Below are 18653 nucleotides of genomic sequence, written 5' to 3' on the forward strand. Positions count from 1 at the left end.
TATGTTCTAGAACCTCTGGCCCTAAAAGATGAAAAGACTAAAAGGAAGAAATGGACGGTGAAGAATCACTGCAGAAGATTACATGCCAACACATAGTACATGTTTGTTTGAAAAGATGTTAAAAAAAATAAAGAAAAAAAACTTAACTTTTTAACTTTTTGTTATTCTAATTGTTTATTTATTTATTTGAAACAATTAGGGGCCGGTGTGTAGGAGCCATTTTGTGTTTATTGTTATTGGCATGTTATTTAGTTTAGATATTTCTTGTATATTATTTTCCACTAGGGACACTGAAGGCACGGGGGTGTTTATATAGGAGCATAGGTGACAGGAAGGGGAGGGAACAGGTAGGGGGAGCACAAACAGTTCTCACCAGACCAGCAATCACGTCAGACCAGCAATCACGTCAGACCAGCAATCACGCCAGACCAGCACTCATGTTATCACCAGCACGAAGAAAAAACCAATGGAAAATGGTATGTTTTGTTCTAATTTCATCATCAATTCACTACAATAAAGCGTCAACAATAATTACAACTGGACTGTCATGATTCACCTCTGCGTCAGAACTTCATCCCTGCCTGCCTGTTAATGGCAATCAAATAAAAGGACGAACAAATTGGAAAATTGCCATTACACCAGGTAAAGGTGGGCGTGGACGATGCCATCCTCTATCTCCTACACAGGGCTTACTCTCATCTGGACAAAGTGAGCAGCGTGATGAGAATCATGTTCTTTGATTTCTCAAGCGCTTTCGACACCATCCATCCCCTCCTACTGAGAGACAAGCTGACCGAGATGAGGGTGGACTCGTACCTGGTGAGGTGGATCACGGACTACCTCACAGAGAGACCACAGTACGTCAGACTGAAGGACTGCACATCTGACACTGTGGTCAGCAGCACCGGAGCACCACAGGGGACTGTGCTCTCCCCCGTCCTGTTCACCCTGTACACCTCTGACTTCCAGTATAACTCTGAGCTCTGCCACATGCAGAAATACTCGGACGACACTGCGATAGTTGCTTGTGTCAGGGATGGACAGGAGGAGGAGTACAGGAGCCTGATCGAGGACTTTGTGACGTGGTGCAGTGCCAACCATCTGCAGCTAAACACCTCCAAGACCAAGGAGATGGTGGTGGACTTCCGAAGGAACAAACCACATCTAGAACCTGTTTCCATCGGGGGGGGGGGGGGGGGGGGGGGGTGGGTGGTCGACGTGGAGGTGGTCAGGACCTACGGGTATCTGGGGCTGCAACTGGATGCAAGCTGGACTGGTCGCCTAACATGGACACTACCTGCAGGAAGGGACAGAGTCGTCTGTACTTCCTGAGAAGGCTGGGGTCCTTCAACATCTGCAAAAAGCTGCTGCAGATGTTCTACCAGTCTGTGGTGTCCAGCGTCCTTTTCTACGCCGTGGTGTGCTGGGGAGGAAGCTGCAAGAAGAGGGACGCAGCACGCTTGGACAGACTGGTGAGGAGGGCCGGCTCTGTGGTGGGTACAGAGCTGGACTCACTGGTGAGGAGGGCCGGCTCTGTGGTGGGCACAGAGCTGGACTCACTGGTGAGGAGGGCCGGCTCTGTGGTGGGTACAGAGCTGGACTCACTGGTGACAGTGGTAGAGAGGAGGTCTCTGGACAAAATGCTCTCCATCATGGACAACACACACCACCCTCTGCACAGCACCTTCACCGGGCAGAGGAGCATGTTCAGTGACAGACTGCTGTCACAGTCGTGCTCCACAGACAGACTCAAGAACTCTTTTGTCCCCCTATAGGCCATAAGACTGTACTACACTTCACTGTCACGGGAGGGAAGAAGCACACGGTGAACCCTGGACTCATTTTTCACTTTTTCCTCATATGCCCTGCTGACCTCAGAGTCAGCCTCCAGTTGGACACTTTAATGCATATTGATAGTCACCTTACTGAGCACTGGTCACTTTAATGATAATCACTCTAATCACTCCTGGTTTCACCTTATTGTTTTGGACACTTAATGCTAATCACTGCTCCTTTATGTTGCTGAGCCCAATTTGCATTCCTGCATTGACTGTTTAATGACTGTACTCACACCTCTGGCACTACCTCAAACACCTCTGTACATCATAGATTTAGGTAGCCTGCCGCGAAACCGCTTTTTGCACGGCCTATTTTAAAAAAACACGGCCTTGAAATTATTGCACGGCTTGACCTAGGCCGTGCAAATATCTACCGGTTTAATAGACGTGTTTGCCAAACGGGATTCTATACGGTGCGCTAAATATCTTATTAGGCTACATTCTAATTCTGGCAAAGAATATGTTTGCCGAATACCGGTACTGAAAAGCTTAAACCCGATCCCATTTACGTTTCTACAGCCACCTGTGCCCTATTTGGTAGACGGCGTGTCAGCCAGATGATGATAGCCGCTATGTAAATAGCGTCACATGATAGCAGCTAACCGCTGACAGCTAACCGCTAACTAATAAATTGAACAAAGGAGAAAAACGCTACATAAACAAATCCAACGCTGGAAGACATCCAGCAGTTCATCCACTCTGTCATTGGCATGTGACTCTTTATTACAAGAACTCAATCCAGCTTTGTTTCAGAGAAGGCTGTGATCGGCGAGGAGAAATACAGACGTAAACAATCAGCTGTGTGTTACAGTCAATGGTTTAAACTTAAACACGGCAGTTTTGTTTACCGACATAACACGGGAAGTGACGATTTTTTCAACCAATCAACGGACTGCAGTGTTTAACTCCACCTTTTCGGGTCAGCGCCACATTCGAATATGCTGACAGATGATTGACTTATCAAGGTCTAGGGATCTATTATTACTGGATGACACATGTAATATTATAAGTTTATTTATTTGTTGTTTGTTTGTTTTTTTTTGTTTTTTTAATTTTCTTTTTATTGAACATTATAGCTTACATTCTACATACAGCTGGTACATAATGTTTGAGTTCTTTATATTTCCAAATGCAAATGAGGTATCTTTAAGTTAGAATTAAACATGACAATCAAAAGATACATGAATAATACAAGAAAAAAGGAAATAAAAATGTCTTCAGCCTTTTACTTTAAATCCCCTTAGAGAGTGTCTGTACCTTTCCATGTAAACAAATGAAATTATGCCCAGGACATAGTGGGTATTTGCATTTTATCCTTCATTTTAAATGGTTCAATCTAACAGAGTTTTGTTATGTTACCAGTGTAGCGAATATAGCAAAATAAAAAGAAATGAGAACTAAAACAAAAGAAAAGAAAGAAACAAAAAACTAAAATTCCAACTTCTGTAGCTATGAACTGGGTTTTTTTTTCTTTCCCTCCTCTTCACAATGCACATCTCAAACAAAGTCTGATCTAATTGGTTTTATGAACTCAATCCAGTTTTCCCAAATTCTTTTAAATCTATCCCTCTCCATTCTCAAAGAGAAGGTTAGCTTTTCCATCACATATATGTTGTGTATTACCTCAATCCAATCCTCCACCCTCGGTGCCTCTATCTTCGACCATCTTCTGGTAATCGCTTTCTTGCTAGCAATCAGCATTATTCTATAAATGTGTTTGTCCCCAAATCTTATAAAATTTATGTCCAGTTTTCCCAGGTATAGTACCTCAAATGTAAGTGGAAGGTCTACCTTCAGTATTTTATCCATACACTTTTTGATCTCCTGCCAGTAACAGCCAATAGTGGGGCATCCCCAGAACACATGGAAGTGGTCAGCTTTGTCAGCACCACATAGTCTCCAACACTTTGTGTCATGATACTTTGTCTGTGCTGGTGTTTTAAAGAATCTTATCATGTTCTTCCACCCGTGTTCTCTCCATGTTAAGGAGCAAGTTGTTTTCCACTGCTGTTCATGTATCTCCTCCCATTCTTCCACCAATATAATAATATTTGCCTCATTCTCCCACCTCTTTTTTATATACTCCGTGTCATTTCCCTTTAGGTCTTCCACTCCCTTATATAATTTTGAAATTAGCTTTTTACCCAATTTTGATTCATATGCCGAAGTGAACATCTTTATGACTTCAAATCCCCTCCCCTCCATAATTCCCCTTCTTGTCTGCTCTAAATAATGCCTTAATTGCAAGTACCTGTAATGATCCAGATTCGTTAGATTATATTGGTCTTTCAGCTCTTGAAAACTTTTGATCTCCTTCTTTCCTAGGAGCTCCCAGAATATTGTAGGTCCCCTGTCCCAATTTTTAAAACTTTTATCTGTTCTATTTGGTATGAATTCGGAATCATATCCAATCCATCTTAATAGTCTGCTTTGTATTTTCAAGTCATTTTTCATAATTAATTCAAACCAAAGCTTCAGTGATATATCCAGCCAAGGGTTTGTCCCTTCTCTAATGTGTTTTCTCAGGTTATTGTCCCCTATTATAGCCTGTATAGGAACACCATCAGTTGTGGTGATCTCAATTTCTTTCCATCTTGCTGAGTAGGAGGGATTGTATATATTCAACAATATTTTTATTTGTGCTGCTTGATAATAGCTTTTCAGGCAAGGGAGTGCTAGTCCTCCTTTGTTTTTAGGTAACTGCAGTGTTCTGTACCTGATCCTTGGTCTCTGCCCCTGCCAGATATATCTAGAGATCAATTTATCCCATTCCCTGAATTCATTTTCTGTTACCTCCACTGGTAAACTCTGGAACAGATACAGAAGCCTTGGCAGTATATTCATTTTGAGCACCTCCGTTCTTTGTGTAATACTCATATAGGGTATCAGATTCCATCTCCTAATATCTGATTTAATTCTATTGAGCAATGGATCATAGTTGATGGATTTTAATTGCCCTAGATCTTGAGGTAGATTCACTCCCAAATATTTTATTGATTTTAGGTCCCAGTTGATCTTGTACATTTCCCTAATCACTTGGTTTGGTCTGTAATTAAAAGTAATAACCTGCGTTTTTTGTATATTTATTTTATAGCCAGATAGATGGCCATAATCTGTAAGGGTTGTCATAAGTGCAGGGAGGGATGTATTGGGGCTCGACAAATATATGAATACGTCATCTGCGAATAAGGCTATTTTTTGTTCACCTCCCCCCATATCTATGCCTGCTATTTTTTCATTTTGTTTTATCCATTTATTCAGGGGTTCCAAAAAAATGGCAAAAAGTAGGGGACTCGCTGAGCAACCTTGACGACAGCCTCGTTCTAATGAGATAAACTTGGAAAGACTTCCATTAATCCGAATCCTAGCAGTTGGTTTATTATACAGGGCCTGTATGGTCTTAATAAATGTCTCGTGGAAATTAAACCTTTCCAGCACTCTGTACAGGAAATCCCACCTGACAGAATCAAATGCTTTTTCCGCGTCTATTCCCACTACTACAGTCTCCGTCTGATGTTTGGTTACGTGCTGCATTACGTGTAGGGTGCGCCTGATATTGTCTTGCGTCTGTCTTTGTTTTATGAATCCCGTCTGGTCTAAGTGGATTATTTCTGGCAGAATTGTTTCTAAACGTCTGGCTAGAATAGCTGTAAATAGTCTGTAGTCTTGGTTAAGGACACTAATAGGTCTGTAGCTGGAGCATTCCTGCTTATCCCTTCCCTCCTTCGGAATCACAGAGATAATGGCCTCTCTCCATGAGTGAGGAATCTCTCCCTCCTTCAACACCCAGTTAAATGTCTTTCTCAGAAGTGGGATTAATGACACCCTAAGTGATCTGTACCATTCAGCGGTGTACCCGTCAGCTCCCGGGGACTTGTTGGCTTTAAGATTTGAGATGGCTTTGTTTATTTCCTCATCTGTAATTTCGGTAGTCAGAGCCTTATTCTGTTCATCTGTTACTCTTGGTAATTTTAAGTTCTCTAAAAATGTATCCATCTCGGTTTTATTACCAGCTGTCGGTTGGGCATATAGATTTTTATAATAAACTTCAAAGCACTTTTGAATTTCCTCTGTTTTTCCGACTGTTGTTCTTGTATGTGGGTCTCTTATCTTGTAAATATTGTTTTTGGATTGCTGTTTTTTCAGTTTATATGCCAATAATTTTGTTGATTTACCCCCAACTTCATAGTATCTTTGTTTTGTGAACATTAGATTTTTTTGGATCTCCTGTGCATAAATCTCATTTATCTCTGCTCTCTTTTTTTTAATTTCCTGATTTATGTGCTCTTCCAATTTGTCTTTATGTTCACTTTCTAGTTTTTTTAGGTCTGATATGAGTGCATCAAGTTTTGACTGTCTTACCTTTTTTAAATATGCTGTTTTAGCAATTATCTTCCCTCTCATCACTGCCTTACACGCGTCCCAGAGCACCGACGGGGACACTTCACCATTATCGTTATCCTCTATATATGTCTGTAGTTCCTTCACTATTTCTTCCTTAGTGTGTCCTTCTAATATACTTGAATTTAATCGCCAGATTGTTGTTTTTTTCTCACTCTCCAGACGTAATGTTAAATAAAGGGGGCTATAGTCTGATAGGTCCCTTACTCCTATATCACATTTTTCTACCCTATAAGTATCTTTATTATACATCAAAAAATAATCGATCCTCGTATAAACGTTGTGAGGTGAGGAGTAATAAGTATAATCTCTACTTGAGGGATTCAAATCCCTCCATACGTCTACAATCCCCAGTTCAGACATTAGACCTTTTATTTTTTTACTTATTGCACTTTTTGGTATTCCACCTCCTGAGGAGTCTAGCTTAGGATTAAGTCTTTGGTTCAGATCACCCCCAGTAATGAATACTCCCTCTGTCTCTGATGTCATCAGATCAAACATCTGTCTATAAAATCTCCACTCCGAGCCTGGTGGGGCATAGACATTCAGAAAAGTCACCACCTCTCCCTCCAGTTTCCCCTTAACCATGATAAACCTTCCCTCTTTGTCCCCTGTCACGGATATTTTTTCAAATGAAATACTCCCCGAGATTAAAATGGCCACCCCCCTCCGGTGTCCTGATTTGTAGGAGGCAGAGAATATTTGGTTGTAACCATTCCTCTTTAGCTTGGCATGTTCCTTTTCTGTCAGGTGGGTCTCCTGCAGCATTATCACCCCCACTCCTTCTTTTTTCATCTTTCTTAATATCTTACTCCTTTTGGTTGGGTTGAGTACACCGTTTACATTATGTGAGGCTACTTTAATGCAATTTTTGGGTGTTATCATTTTTCTTTGTTCCTCTTGCCCTGTGCCTCTCTCCTCTCCCTTTCATATTTACCCCCTTTGCTACAGAAACCATAATGAACCTTGAACAACGTTGAACAAAAATGTAACATGAATAACAAAATACTAAACGAACTTCCTTAGGTGAGGTCTGATTATTGACCCTCTTTGAGCTGTGATGTTCAGTCCGCTCTGAGGGATATCCTCTGCTCCCAAGGGGCAGAGGGCCCCCGCTGATAAAATCAGTATTGTTCATAAGTCCCCAACAGCTTTAAGTGCTGCCCCGACTTCCATAGATAGTAAGGATAACCGCATTTTAACCCAAAACTGTATAAAACGTTAAGTCCTTACAAAATTAAAGTCATATTGTCATTCTCACCTCAGTTATCTTAGTAGGCTTACAATGTTTCCTGGAAACAGTCTGATCTTCACCTTAAAGAGCTGTGTTTCATCAGGACCTGATGTTACCTGATCATCAGGTGTTCCTTTCTCTCCTGAAGGCTTGTAATCTCTGTTTGTAGCCCTGCCGTGTCTCCGTTGTCCCGTGTCCACTCCTCGCTCGGCTCGTCGTCCACATTAGCCGCTTGATCCGCTCTGTCCAGTTCTCCGTCGGTTTCACGACCTCCACCTGGAGCCCTCGGGCCGCCATGTCCTTCGTAGCCTCCTCAGCTGTGCTGTAGATACGCGTCTCTCCCTCGTAAAACACCCGGAGTTTCGCTGGAAACGGCGTCTGGAAGCGTATATTCTTATCTCTTAACACCTTTTTCGCCTCCATGTATTCTTTGCGTTTCCTCAAAATCTCCGGCGCATAATCGTGGTCCAGAAACACCTTCCTCCCGTCGTACATAAAGCCCTTCTTCTGCCACGCAATCTTGATAAGTTCTTCTTTACACCGAAAACTTTGCAACTTTATCACAATGGATCGAGGCGGGCCGTCTTTGGGAGGTTGTGAGACTAGAGCCCGGTGTGCTCTTTCGATCTGCAGCTCAAACGATGGGGGTAAATCCAGCTTCTCCTTAAGGAGGTTTTCAACAAAAGTAACCATTGATTGAGCGTTTCCCTCTGCTCCTTCCTTCACGCCGTGGATCCGGACATTCTCCCTCCTCGAGCGGCTCTCCAAGTCTGTCATTCTGGTCTCGACCTGCTTCTGCAGCTCCATGAGCTCCAAGGTGGCTTCCTCTAGATTCTGAGTACGGTCCTCTGTTTCCACGATCCGCTTTTCGGCGTCATCTATCCTGTTGTTTGTTTTCTTAATATCGTCTTTAATTTCTTTCAGGTTTTCCAAGTTCTCCCGGCGGAATTCTCGTAACTCTTGCAAGATTGTTTCTAAGTCTGCCATGTTTTTAATCGGTTGTTGTGTTTCTTCTCTCTCTCGGCTTGGTTGCGTAGCTAGCTTAGCCTTCACTTTATCACCTGTTGGCTCTGTTAGCGGTGCAGGTAATTCGGCTAATTCGCCTGTTAGCTTAGCTGGTTCGTTGTCTTGCTCGAGGTCCGGATCCGCGTTTTTAGTCGACTTTCGATTTTTTCCTCTGGTCTTAATCATTGCCCTTGCTACCACACTTTCACAATTGTACTCTTTCTCAGACTGATAGGATTTTAGGGCTTTTTTAATCTCAATGTCGGGGAGCTCACTTTTTATGCTGCCGCCATGTTGGAGTCCAGCCGGAAGTCCTGTTGTTTGTTTTTTAAAGAAAGTGCAGATAGAAGTAGTGGGCCAACAAAGGGGTTAGACAACATGAACCAAGTGAGTCAAATGATGAAGGGGTGTGTCAGGGCCAGGGCTGTACAGTAAATCAACATTATCAAGCTTGGGAAAACTAAAATGTGAAAACTAAAATGTGAAAACTAAAATGTGAAAACTAAAATGTGTGACAATGCAAATAATTGAACAGAATGCACCATTTAGAGACTTATTCAGTTTTCTTCAAAACCAGTGTGTTAGGGAGCACATAACCTCTGCTCCGCCGTGCCACGCCTTCGTGAGTGACACTGAAAAAAATGTGCACCCCCTGTATTTTTTTTTGCACCCCCTGTTTTCCCATTTCTGCCTAAATCACCTCTGTACATGCACATGTAACTAGTTTCTAGAAGGTCAGCACTTTGTTTCTAAGGCTCTTTAACTGTTTACAGGTCTCTTTTAATCAGCACATGTTTTTCTCTCCTCACATGTTATGTACATTATACTATATAAGTTGTAAGTCTAATTGCTAATGCTAACTGCACAGGCTCTACTCTTAGTCACATAGGGGCTGCTAAATCTTGTTTGGGGGATTTTTGTATAGAGGGGGGGGGACAGCGGGTGTGTATTGTAACCAATGTCTTGTGTCCTGCCTGTCTGTATACTGCTACTGGATGCCCTGAATTTCCCTCGGGATCAATAAAGTATCTATCTATCTATCTATCTATCTATCTATCTATCTATCTATCTATCTATCTATCTATCTATCTATCTATCTATCTATCTATCTATCTATCAAATAAAGGTACAACACTGAGAATCAAGTATGGGAGGGAGGGTTTGACCGCTGAATGACCTGAACATCAGACAGGTGAGGGAGTCATGAGGAAACTGAAACTACAAAAGCGGCCAATTTATTCCATGATATCTGTGAAAAACCATCATAAAAAATGTTTAAGTTCAGTTTACAGGTTGAATGATTGACTTATCTTTATCTCACAGTGTTTAACGCCGTTATCTCAGAGTGAGGAGGTTCAGACTGATGCTGATGCTCATTTCTTGTAAACCAGCTGCCTTCCCCTGATTCTCTTTGGTGCTTGGTTTATAAACTAAAAGTGAAAGTTTTAGATAAGATTAAATTTGATTGTCATTTTGCAGAGTACAAGTACAGAGACAACAAAATGAAGTTGACGTTTTAGCCAAAAGGTCAATCCAAAGTGCAGTATGTACATGAACAGTATCAGACTGATGCAGGTTGAAATTAATGCTGTCTCACATCATGTTCACACAGCTTCAGATTTAAAGCAGCGTTCATCCATATTTTGTAGGTCGATGTCAATCCAAAGGGAGGTGGGCACAAGCCGAGGGGGGCGTGGAACAGCAAGGAGCACCTCTGCCAAGCCACGGGGATTTTAGTTGATTTCATTGGAAAGATTCGTGAGAAATTTCCAGTTTCTGGTCCTGGACGTTTCAGAACAACTGTAAATAGTAATTTAGACAGAGGCTATACTCCTGCTAACGTTAGAACCAGTTTCTACTGATTAATATACAATTAAGGGGTCAGAAAACTGATGAAATGAAAAAGATGTAGGAGGAGCTGATGCAGCTCTGTAAAAAGTAAAAATGCAACCTTTGTCAGGTTTGTCCTCAAGTAGAGAAGAAAACAACTTCTGAAATGATTTCTTACCAAATAAAGGTACAACACAGAGAATCAAGTATGGGAGGGAGGGTTTGACCGCTGAATGACCTGAACATCATGCAGGTGAGAGAAAGAACATCAGACAGGTGAGGGAGTCATGAGGAAACTGAAAGTGTAAGCTCAGAGTTATAAATACAGCTGCGGAGTAAACAGAGGGACATCGTGTTGGAGCTTTGACAGACGAACTGTGAGGAGACCAACAGAAGAAGAAACAGCAAAGATGGGTGAGTGCTCGTCTTTGTGACGGTACTAATGTAGATGTAGAGACGTTATTTGGTTTATTTGCTGTTCCTGTCAGAGCTGATCAGATGTGACTACACAACAAAGACCAGCTGAGAGCAGTTTTTCTGTAGTGGTACAGAAAGGAGTCCCAAGTTCTCATATATCTTTTTTTTATTTTTTTAAACAATTTTTTTCTGTATATTCTTCTGTTTTATTGTTTATTAGAGCAACTGTAACAACCGGTCTTCTTCCACCTGGGAATAAATAAAATATTTCTGTTTCGGTTAAAAACTGATCTTGTAATAAACGTCTCGTTTGCAGGTTATGGAAACATCATGAGAGTTGAAACTAGCGGTGCATCGTGGGAAACAGCCAATCAGGACGGGCTGGGATACTCAGGTAAATACTTAAAGCTGCAAAACACAGGATGCTCATTTTATATGAAGATTTTCTCTAAGTATGTTTTTTTCATGTGCTGGTCAAAAAGGAAGTGATGAGACAAATGTCTTAAACAAACCTGGATCACTGAGCTTCCCAGCACGAGCGGGAAATTAAAATAAATCCAGTGTGTGAAAACGGTCGATGAGCTCTGTGCTTTTTTTCTGAGTGATGTTTTTCCCTCTGAAGGTGAGAGAGCATCACACAAGATGGCCAAGACTGATGCAGAAAGAATGGAAAAGTACAGGTCTAAAATCAACAGAGTGGGGGATAAAAAGGGAATCTCCCCAGCTCTGATTGCTGCCATCATCTCCAGAGAGTCTCGGGCTGGAAATGCATTGACAGCTGAAGGCTGGGGAGACCATGGCAACGCCTTTGGACTGATGCAGGTGCTCATAAATGCTGTTTAACTCACATGAGTTCAGTGTGATTTTTCTGATGAAGTAACCAGCTTTCATTTAAACACATGTAGGTTGATGAACGTCACCACACGCCAAAGGGTGAATGGAACAGCGAGACCCACATCAGCCAAGCCACGGGCATCTTGGTTCATTTCATCGGAAGGATCAGTGAGAAATTTCCTGATTGGAGCAAGGAGCAGAAGCTGAAAGGTTTGTTTCACTCAGTTTACACAAGCACAGCCCCCTTCACACACATGATTTAACCTGATGTGTGTTTCATTCTGCAGGTGGGATTGCAGCCTACAACATGGGAGATGGAAATGTTCATTCCTATGGAAATGTCGATGCCAACACAACCGGCAGAGACTACTCCAATGATGTTGTTGCCAGAGCCCAGTGGTACAGTGGAAACGGCTATTAAATGTTGAAGCCGACTCTGACAACATTTTGTGCAAGTCGCTAAATACAAGTCTAAAATACTGATTGTGTGAAATCTGGAGGAAAATAAACACGATTAAAAACAAAACCACAAATCTCTCTGTTTTCTGTGCTTGATACAGTCTATGGTTTTAACCAAGTGGTGACTTTCAGTCCTGAAAAATGTAGAAGCCCACGTGGAAGTTTAAAGTTCTGCAGTTCATCGAGTGTCCACTAGAGGCTGGCTGCAGGAACACACCGGAAGTCACAGACACACCCATTCAAAAAAAGATGTTTTTTTAAGGCATAAAGTAACATGTTTACAGTCTGCTACAAAAAGCAGCAAACTCTGCAGAATGACACTGATGCATCGTGTCTGGAACATTTTAGGGAGGCCCAGCTGCCTTCCTGTGATTCTCTCCACTTTCTCTACTGACATATATCAGCTCACAGCGCCCCCTGCAGGTGAGAGAGAGAACATCAGATGGCACGAGGAAGGAGTGAAGTCTTGAGTGAAACTGAAAGTGTAAGCACAGAATAATACAGCTGCAGAGTAAACAGAGGGACATTGTGTTGTAGCTTTGACAGCCGAGCTGTGAGGAGACCAACAGAAGAAGAAACAGCAAAGATGGGTGAGTGCTCGTCTTTGTGACGGTACTAATGTAGATGTAGAGACGTTATTTGATTTATTTGCTGTTCCTGTCAGAGCAGATCAGATGTGACTACACAACAAAGAACAGCTTGGAGCAGTGATTCTTGGTTATTTTCTGTCACAGGCATTATTTTTTTTGCCTCTTGCAGCTCCTCCGTTTTTCTTTTCACTCTTTACACTCTTTTCTCTCTCTCTCTCTCTCTCTCTCTCTCTCTCTCTCTCTCTCTCTCTCTCTCTCTCTCTCTCTCCCTCACTCCCTCCCTCTCCACAGGTGTTCCTCCCGTCTGTGCTTTCACTGGGTTTAACCGGTTGAACAGGTAGCCTGTTGATTAATGTGAGCACTGCTGCCACCTAGTGACTAGATGCTTGTTGTTCATTTCAGCTTGAATAAAGACAGTAATAGTGAAAGTCTCCTCTGACACCTCACTGTGGGCCCCCACTGTTTGAGAAATACTGGCTTAGTGTGTCATCGGTCTTCTCTCCTAACTGCAAAGTTGGTAGACTTTGAATCCTGAATCTTAAAGTCTTCTTTTACTTTTAGTTGAACTTCATTTCCTCATATCTCTGTTTACTTTCCTGTTTCTTCTTCTGCTTCATTGTTTATTCGAGCAGCTGTAACATCCCGTCTTCTTCCTGTAATAAACGTTTCGTTTACAGGTTTCGGAGACATCATGAGCGTTGAAACTAGCGGTGCATCCCAGCAAACAGCCAATCAGGACAAGCTGGGATACTCAGGTAAATACTTAAAGCTGCACAACACAGGACGCTCATTTTATATGAAAGATAGAAAGATAGATAGATAGATAGATAGATAGATAGATAGATAGATAGATAGATAGATAGATAGATAGATAGATAGATAGATAGATAGATAGATAGATAGATAGATAGATAGATAGATAGATAGATAGATAGATAGATAGATAGATAGATAGATAGATAGATAGATAGATAGATAGATAGATAGATAGATAGATACTTTATTGATCCCGAGGGAAATTCAAGGCATCCAGTAGCAGTATACAGACAGGCAGGACACAAGACATTAGTTACAATACACACCCGCTGTCCCCCCTCCCCTCTGTATACAATAATCCCCAAACAAGAAGAAAGAAACTAGTTACATGTGCATGTACAGAGGTCTTTGAGCTTATGCCCGAGGTGTGAGTACAGTCGTTAAACAGTCGTTAAACAGTCAATGCAGGAGTAGTGAGCAGTGATTAACATTGAGTGTCCTAAACAATAAGGTGAAACCAGGGGTGATTAGGGTGATTGCCATTAAAGTACCCAACTATTGAGGAGCAGATTAGCATTAAGTGTTGAAGACAATAGAGTGAAACTTGACCTAGTTAGGGTGATCATGTCAACCATTACAGATGTAGCATAACAATACAGTAGGATGAAACCAGACATGATTAGGGTGATTATCATTAAAGTGACCAGTGCTCAGTAAGGTGACTATCAATATGCATTACAGTGTCCAACTGGAGGCTGACTCTGAGGTCAGCAGTGCAGATGAGGAGTGAGAAAAAAGTGAAAAAAGAGTCCAGGGTTCACCGTGTGCTTCTTCCCTCCCGTGACAGTGAAGTGTTGTACAATCTTATGGCCTATAGGGGGACAAAAGAGTTCTTGAGTCTGTCCGTGGAGCACGACTGTGACAGCAGTCTGTCACTGAACATGCTCCTCTTCCCGGTGAAGGTGCTGTGCAGAGGGTGGTGTGTGTTGTCCATGATGGAGAGCATTTTGTCCAGAGTCCTCCTCTCTACCACTGTCACCAGAGAGTCCAGCTCTGTACCCACCACAGAGCCGGCCCTCCTCACCAGTCTGTCCAGGCGTGCTGCGTCCCTCTTCTTGCAGCTTCCTCCCCAGCACACCACTGCGTAGAAGAGGACGCTGGACACCACAGACTGGTAGAACATCTGCAGCAGCTTTTTGCAGATGTTGAAGGACCCCAGCCTTCTCAGGAAGTACAGACGACTCTGTCCCTTCCTGCAGGTAGTGTCCATGTTAGGCGACCAGTCCAGCTTGTCATCCAGCTGCAGCCCCAGATACCCGTAGGTCCTGACCACCTCCACGTCGACCCCCCCGATGGAAAGATGTGGTTTGTTCCTTCGGAAGTCCACCACCATCTCCTTGGTCTTGGAGATGTTTAGCTGCAGATGGTTGTCACTGCACCACGTCACACAGGAGTTTAATCACTGAGCATGAGCGGGAAATCAGAATAAATCCAGAGTGTCTGAGTGATGTTTTTTCCTCTGAAGGTGTGAGTGCATCACACACCATGGCTGAGACTGATGCAGGCAGAATGGAAAAGTACAGGTCTATGATCAACAGTGTGGGAGCTCAAAAGGGAATCTCCCCAGCTCTGATTGCTGCCATCATCTCCAGAGAGTCTCGTGCTGGAAACGTACTGACAGCTGGAGGCTGGGGAGACAATGGCAACGCCTTTGGACTGATGCAGGTGATCATAAATGCTGTTTAACTCACATGAGTTTAATGTGATTTTTCTGATGAAGTAACCAGCTTTCATTCAAACACATGTAGGTTGATAAACGTTGGCACACACCAGAGGGCGAATGGAACAGCGAGACCCACATCAGCCAAGCCACGGGCATCTTGGTTCATTTCATCGGAAGGATCAGTGAGAAATTTCCTGGTTGGAGCCTGGAGCAGAAGCTGAAAGGTTTGTTTCACTCAGTTTACACAAGCACAGCCCCCTTCACACACATGATTTAACCTGATGTGTGTTTCATTCTGCAGGTGGGATTGCTGCCTACAACATGGGAGATGGAAATGTCCATTCTTATGAAAATGTTGATGCCAACACAACCGGTAAAGACTACTCCAATGATGTTGTTGCCAGAGCCCAGTGGTACAAGAACAACAAAGGCTATTAAATGTTGAAGCCGACTCTGACAACATTTTGTGCAACTCGTTCAGTAAAAGTGTAAAATGCTGTTTGTGTGAAATCTGGAGGTAAATAAACACGATTAAAAACAAAAACACAAATCTCTCTGTTTTCTGTGCTTGATGGGTTTTAACCGAGCGGGGACTTTCCTGTACAATTAGACAGTAGAACAGTTAGAAATTAAATCAACTGTACTCACCAAACAAACACCAGACAGGAGCCAGAGCCTGGACCATGTATCAGTCATCCAGGTGCTTTAAATAAGCTGGTCTGATTGGTGAGCAGGAGGGAGGCTGCGTTCAACAGCTACATGTTTACAGTCAATCACAGCTATATTATTAATTCCTCTTCATTTTTCTGTCTCGACTTTCATTTTATGCAATACTGAGCATGAGTCATTTTGGGCCACTGGTCTGAGCCCTTAAGGCCCTGACACACCAGGCAGAACAAGTGGCAACAAAGATGAGCTGTGACGTCGCCTCACGCCACCTTCTGTCTGTTCTTAAACACACCCTAAAGACTACAGCCAGCGGCCAACCAGCACGTACGATCTGCACGTGTGTGAGAGGAAATAACTCTCCAGGCCAGCAGGTGGCGGTAGTCCGTTGTTATGATACAAGGAGACTATTTTCACACTGCTGTTCATATTATGTGACTGCTGCAAGTGCATGCAGCGTGAAGCATCTGTCCGTGACCACTACCATGTTTTCACATGTACAGCTCCACCTGGAAGTATCTCCTGGAGTTTTCTGCAGGTGTGATGAACGCTACAAATAATGGACACTTGAGCAAAGAGGAGACGCTTAAAGGTTTGTTTTACTGAACGAGTCGACTTTCAAAAGCACACCCGTCTTCACACAGTGAATCTGATCTTGTATTTGATTCTGCAGGAGGGATTGCGGTTTACAACTGCGGGGATCTACGAGTCAGATTTCCTAAGGTGGATGAGAACACTACAGGAAAAGACTACTCCAATGACTACTACAAAGATGTATATGCAACTATGACCCCTAGTGTTTAAAATGAGTACTGCCGTCTAAACTCTAATCATCACAGAGAGCCGTCTTCCCCCCTCCTCTCACACAGGTCAGCATGTGGTGGACACTGTAGCTTCAGTGTTTAGCCAGCTCTGCATGTGGTGGACACTGTAGCTTCAGTGTTTAGCCAGCTCTGCATGTGGTGGACACTGTAGCTTCAGTGTTTAGCCAGCTCTGCATGTGGTGGAGACTGTAGCTTCAGTGTTTAGCCAGCTCTGCATGTGGTGGAGACTGTAGCTTCAGTGTTTAGCCAGCTCTGCATGTGGTGGAGACTGTAGCTTCAGTGTTTAGCCAGCTCTGCATGTGGTGGAGACTGTAGCTTCAGTGTTTAGCCAGCTCTGCATGTGGTGGACACTGTAGCTTCAGTGTTTAGCCAGCTCTGCATGTGGTGGAGACTGTAGCTTCAGTGTTTAGCCAGCTCTGCATGTGGTGGACACTGTAGCTTCAGTGTTTAGCCAGCTCTGCATGTGGTGGACACTGTAGCTTCAGTGTTTAGCCAGCTCTGCATGTGGTGGAGACTGTAGCTTCAGTGTTTAGCCAGCTCTGCATGTGGTGGAGACTGTAGCTTCAGTGTTTAGCCAGCTCTGCATGTGGTGGAGACTGTAGCTTCAGTGTTTAGCCAGCTCTGCATGTGGTGGAGACTGTAGCTTCAGTGTTTAGCCAGCTCTGCATGTGGTGGACACTGTAGCTTCAGTGTTTAGCCAGCTCTGCATGTGGTGGAGACTGTAGCTTCAGTGTTTAGCCAGCTCTGCATGTGGTGGACACTGTAGCTTCAGTGTTTAGCCAGCTCTGCATGTGGTGGACACTGTAGCTTCAGTGTTTAGCCAGCTCTGCATGTGGTGGACACTGTAGCTTCAGTGTTTAGCCAGCTCTGCATGGGTCTGTAAAGCTTTCTGCGTTCTAACCTCTCTCCATGTTTCATCTCCAACATTGATCCTAGTTTGAGCAGCTTTCTGCTGCTGGAGCTTATTAGAAACATGCAGAGGCTTTTTAGCTCGGGTACAATCACTTCTATCTGAAGCAGTTCCACTGCCCGCTTCCATCGCTGCAACACCTGTTCACCTGATAACTGCTCTCATATCTGGCAAACCCAGGGGCATCCAAAACGGCCTTCAAAGCCCCGCCTACCTTCTCTGGTCCAATCAAATCCAGAGCATTCAGGAGCAGAATCTAAAGTTAGAAGGAGGACATACTGGCTGCTGCATTGTTGTCAGATTGTTTCCTTCATGATCGCAGAGGAAGATCACTCCCCGTCATGAACTGTAACATGTCTACCTGCTAAATATTTTGCACTTCACCTGTAATGATGAATAAATAAAGGCTTTAAGTTCATTAACTAATCAGACATATTTAATGTGTTTTTGTCCCAGGCTCTAAACATGTTTATTTCTGCAGTAAAAACAGCTTTTTGTTGGCCGTGGTGTGTGTGTGTGTGTGTGTGTGTGTGTGTGTGTGTGTGTGTGTGTGTGTGTGTGTGTGTGTGTGTGTGTGTGTGTGTGTGTGTGTGTGTGTGTGTGTGACTTCATCCCTCATTCATCAAACTGCAGGATTTTACACTTCCACATCGAGGATGTCTTGTACTCATTTAAACAAGTTTACATCCCAGATCTGCAGGAAGTCACAACGTGAGACAAATAAAGCTTGTAAAACAAATATCTAACGTTTTATTCAACATGTGATTAATAATGTTTTTTTTTTCCATTTTTACACTTGAATAACAAACAGAAGATACAAAAATAACTGAGTGTGTTTATGTGGATTCGAGTGTCCCAGTTATATATCCCAGTGTTGATCATTTTCATATTTATGGCGTTTACAATCACACAGAGAAACCTGGTTCTTCATATCGCTGTACACACGATATTCACTGATTAATTATTTGAGGTGCAGCTTGTCAGCAGGCAAGGCAGACAGACTTTGAACCACTGACCATTAAACATGCACAAAGTTAGCAATGACAGCGCTCACGCTCTTTGTGCTGTGAAAACCTGGTTGTCAATAAAAAGTCACAGAAGCCAAGCGAAGGTTTTTAATTTTGTACATGATGCAAATTTTGAAAAAAAAGAGAAAATGTTGGAAA

The 18653-nt window shown here is 43.0% G+C and overlaps 2 protein-coding genes and 1 long non-coding RNA gene across 3 annotated transcripts; all 3 read left to right on the plus strand.

Annotated features, from left to right (window-relative positions):
• Window positions 1-2776: 2776 nt before the first annotated feature.
• Window positions 2777-8990, plus strand: LOC306820300. The gene is made up of 2 exons (XR_013778659.1): window positions 2777-2870; window positions 8813-8990. It is a non-coding gene; the product is annotated as an uncharacterized lncRNA (long non-coding RNA).
• A 1552-nt stretch (window positions 8991-10542) lies between these two features.
• On the plus strand, window positions 10543-15637 carry LOC306820297 (lysozyme g-like). The gene is made up of 6 exons (XM_079338120.1): window positions 10543-10722; window positions 11042-11119; window positions 11348-11547; window positions 11631-11769; window positions 11847-11982; window positions 15494-15637. Exons 1-5 carry the CDS (start codon window positions 10719-10721, stop codon window positions 11978-11980), a joined length of 555 nt encoding a protein of 184 aa, XP_079194246.1. The 5' UTR covers window positions 10543-10718; the 3' UTR covers window positions 11981-11982; window positions 15494-15637.
• LOC306820296 (lysozyme g-like) lies at window positions 12449-15637 on the plus strand. Its single transcript, XM_079338119.1, has 5 exons — window positions 12449-12608; window positions 13286-13363; window positions 14890-15089; window positions 15173-15311; window positions 15389-15637. The coding sequence occupies exons 1-5, from the start codon at window positions 12605-12607 to the stop codon at window positions 15523-15525; spliced, it is 558 nt and encodes a 185-aa protein (XP_079194245.1). The 5' UTR covers window positions 12449-12604; the 3' UTR covers window positions 15526-15637.
• Window positions 15638-18653: the final 3016 nt, after the last annotated feature.

Source organism: Symphodus melops (assembly GCF_947650265.1).
Source record: "Symphodus melops genome assembly, chromosome: 2".
NCBI classification, from domain to species: domain Eukaryota; kingdom Metazoa; phylum Chordata; class Actinopteri; order Labriformes; family Labridae; genus Symphodus; species Symphodus melops.